Raw genomic sequence first — 2,534 nt, forward strand, 5'->3', positions numbered from 1 at the left:
CACGTAGAAGCCGGAGCTGGCCCGGGGCCCCATGGCTGGGCCCGCGGCGAGGGCCAGGCGACCGCCGGGAGGCCGCGGCGGCTCAGATCTTGGCCCGGGGGCTCAGTGAGGGGACCCCTGCGCTCCTCTCCGTACCGTCCCTCCTCCTCCTCCGCGAGGAGCTGGGAGACAGGAGCGAACGAGTGGGACCACGGCTTCCCCCTCCCGGCTAATTAGATCCAGGTCCCTGCCTACCCACCCCCGCCCCGCCCGGGCCTGGGGAAGAGGCGGGTCCCGCGCACCGCAGCGCGCGCCTCTTTGGGTCCAAAAGGAAAGACCTCGTACGACAGGCTTGCAGAGTCGACGCGGGAAGGGGACGGTCGGACCACCCTCGAACTTAGACACTTCCGACGAGGATGTTTGGATTCATGGGGTTTGTTGGATGCGCCCCAGTGCGGTCTCAGGTGTTGTGGGAACGGAGACAAGTGCAGGGCCCACTGCGCTCCGAGACTGTCGGACGGTCTGCGGACGGCACACCTGCTGGCCACCAGCGGGGCAAGCTAGGGGTGGGTGAGGGGCCGAAGGATCTGGACTTGCGGAGACGCACTCTGATATGACCCTGTGCAGGACATCCACGCCAGCAGAACTAACTCCCGGAGCCAAACCGTTGACCCTCAATTCGCCTCCTGAATTAGCTCAGGACTCATGCAGCCCAGGCGGAGAGTGTGATGATGGATACAAGGTCGGAGTCCCGGAGCCTCTCGGAGCTGGGGAAGTGGGGGCTGGAGGAGGGGCCGACAGAAAGGAAAGGGGAGTTCCTCTGGGGCCTGCGAGGTGGAGACGGGCAGTCCCCCGGAAAGGGGATGTTCTGCTTTCAGAACCGATCCGTTTCAAGCCCTAGTCGTGCGGCCAGCCTTTCCACTCGGAAACTGCCGGGGCGGGACTCGTGTCCCCAGGCGGTGTCCCAGTCGGCGAGATCTCTGGCTCGCCCGGCATCTGTTTGCTATTTAGCCCGTGCCGCAGGGAGAGGTCCCCGGCCTGGGAGAGGGGCTCCGGCTCTGCAAGCACTCCCTCTCGGGCTTTGGGAGAGGGTTTGCGCGTACTCTGGAGGCACTGGGGAAGGCGAGTGACTGGTTAAAGATTCTCTGCTGGCGAAGGCTTACTTGGGCGTATTCCATCTTCAGACGTTCAGACGCAGAGAATCTTTCCATCTCGGCGAGAAAACGGTCTTCGCTTTCCTGCTAGGTCCCATCCAAGGAGGAAACCCTTCCACCTGAGTTCGGAGATGGGGTGAAGCCAGGTGATTCTCCTGGGAAAGGTGATCCTCCCTGCCCCTCCCAGTGAAATTAATCACATTAAAAATAAACGTCCGGAACCGGGCAGGGAGGAAGAAGGAGACTTGGACACCAAGCTCACCCCGATGGTTGTGCTGTAATCTGTAGACCGCCTCCTGATTACAGGTTTGACCTGCTTTCTCCAGAAATGAAACAATCCTATTTAAAACTAATGGTGGCCACCTGCCTCACTCCCCCGATGATCGCGGGTGGAGCCGAGGGGAGAAAAAGCACCATCTGTCAGAACTGTGCGCTACTGAGCTAGCGGGGTGTCCCAGATGTAGAGCTAATGATTGTCCTTACCACCCACTGGACAATTCCTTTAACCCAAGGAGAAGTTAAAGAAAGAAGTCAATAACAGAGTTACTTCAAAACCTTTTTTTTTTTTTTAATGATTTTTATTTATTTTTGAGAGACAGAGGGAGACAGTGCGAGCATTGGAGGGTCAGAGAGAGAGGAGACACAGAATCTCAAGCAGGCTCCAGGCTCTGAGCTGTCAGCACAGAGCCCACTCAGAGCTCGAACCCATGAACTGTGAGATCATGACCTGAGCTGAAGTCGGACACTCAACTGACTGAGCCACCCAGGCGCCCCAATAACAGAGTTACTTCAAATTCATATTACAGGTGTCCCTCATGTCGGTTTTATATTTAAAAAAAACTCCACTGAAAAGTATATCAGCAAACACAACTGTTTAATTCCATTTGTCTAATATCATTAAACAAATAGAAATTGGCCACCACACAAAAAAGGATTCAAAGAAATAAAATGACACCAAATGATTCAGTAGTTTAAACATCTCATTGAAATCATTCATGTCGCTCAAAACTTGCTAAATAGCACACTAGCTGAGTCAGACTTATGTCAATAACTTAAAAAACTGTAGAATATTAATCCATGAAATTTCTGACACTTCAGGGAAAGAATAGTTCTGGGAAATAGATCATTTTCCAGGAATACATTCACCAAAAATTTTAACAAAATTCCCTTATTTTTTTTTAAGTAGGCTTTACCGGAGCCCCAGGGCAGGGCTTGAGTTCCTGCCCCTGAGATCAAGACCTGAGCTGAGATCAAGAGTCAGACCAGACGCTTAACAGAATGAACCACCAAGGTGCCCCTAAAAAAAAAAAAAAAATCCACTTCCCTATTCAGACCAGCTAAAGCAGTGATTCTCAATTGTGGGTGCTTTTGCTGACTCTCCCCTGGACATTTGACAATTTT

The 2,534-nt window shown here is 53.3% G+C and overlaps 1 protein-coding gene across 1 annotated transcript in view; it reads right to left on the reverse strand.

The window, feature by feature from the left end:
- The window catches only part of LVRN (laeverin), a 68,726-nt gene extending 67,536 nt beyond the window's left edge, over window positions 1-1,190 (reverse strand). Inside the window, exons 1-3 of the mRNA XM_029941138.1 lie at window positions 1,083-1,190; window positions 282-539; window positions 63-161 (exon numbers count right to left, since the gene is read on the reverse strand). Coding sequence (XP_029796998.1) covers window positions 63-161; window positions 282-539; window positions 1,083-1,190 — 465 coding nt within the window. The remainder of the gene's footprint in view (window positions 1-62; window positions 162-281; window positions 540-1,082) is intronic.
- Between the last annotated feature and the right edge of the window lie 1,344 nt (window positions 1,191-2,534).

This window comes from Suricata suricatta, chromosome 6 (genome assembly GCF_006229205.1).
Source record: "Suricata suricatta isolate VVHF042 chromosome 6, meerkat_22Aug2017_6uvM2_HiC, whole genome shotgun sequence".
NCBI lineage: Eukaryota > Metazoa > Chordata > Mammalia > Carnivora > Herpestidae > Suricata > Suricata suricatta.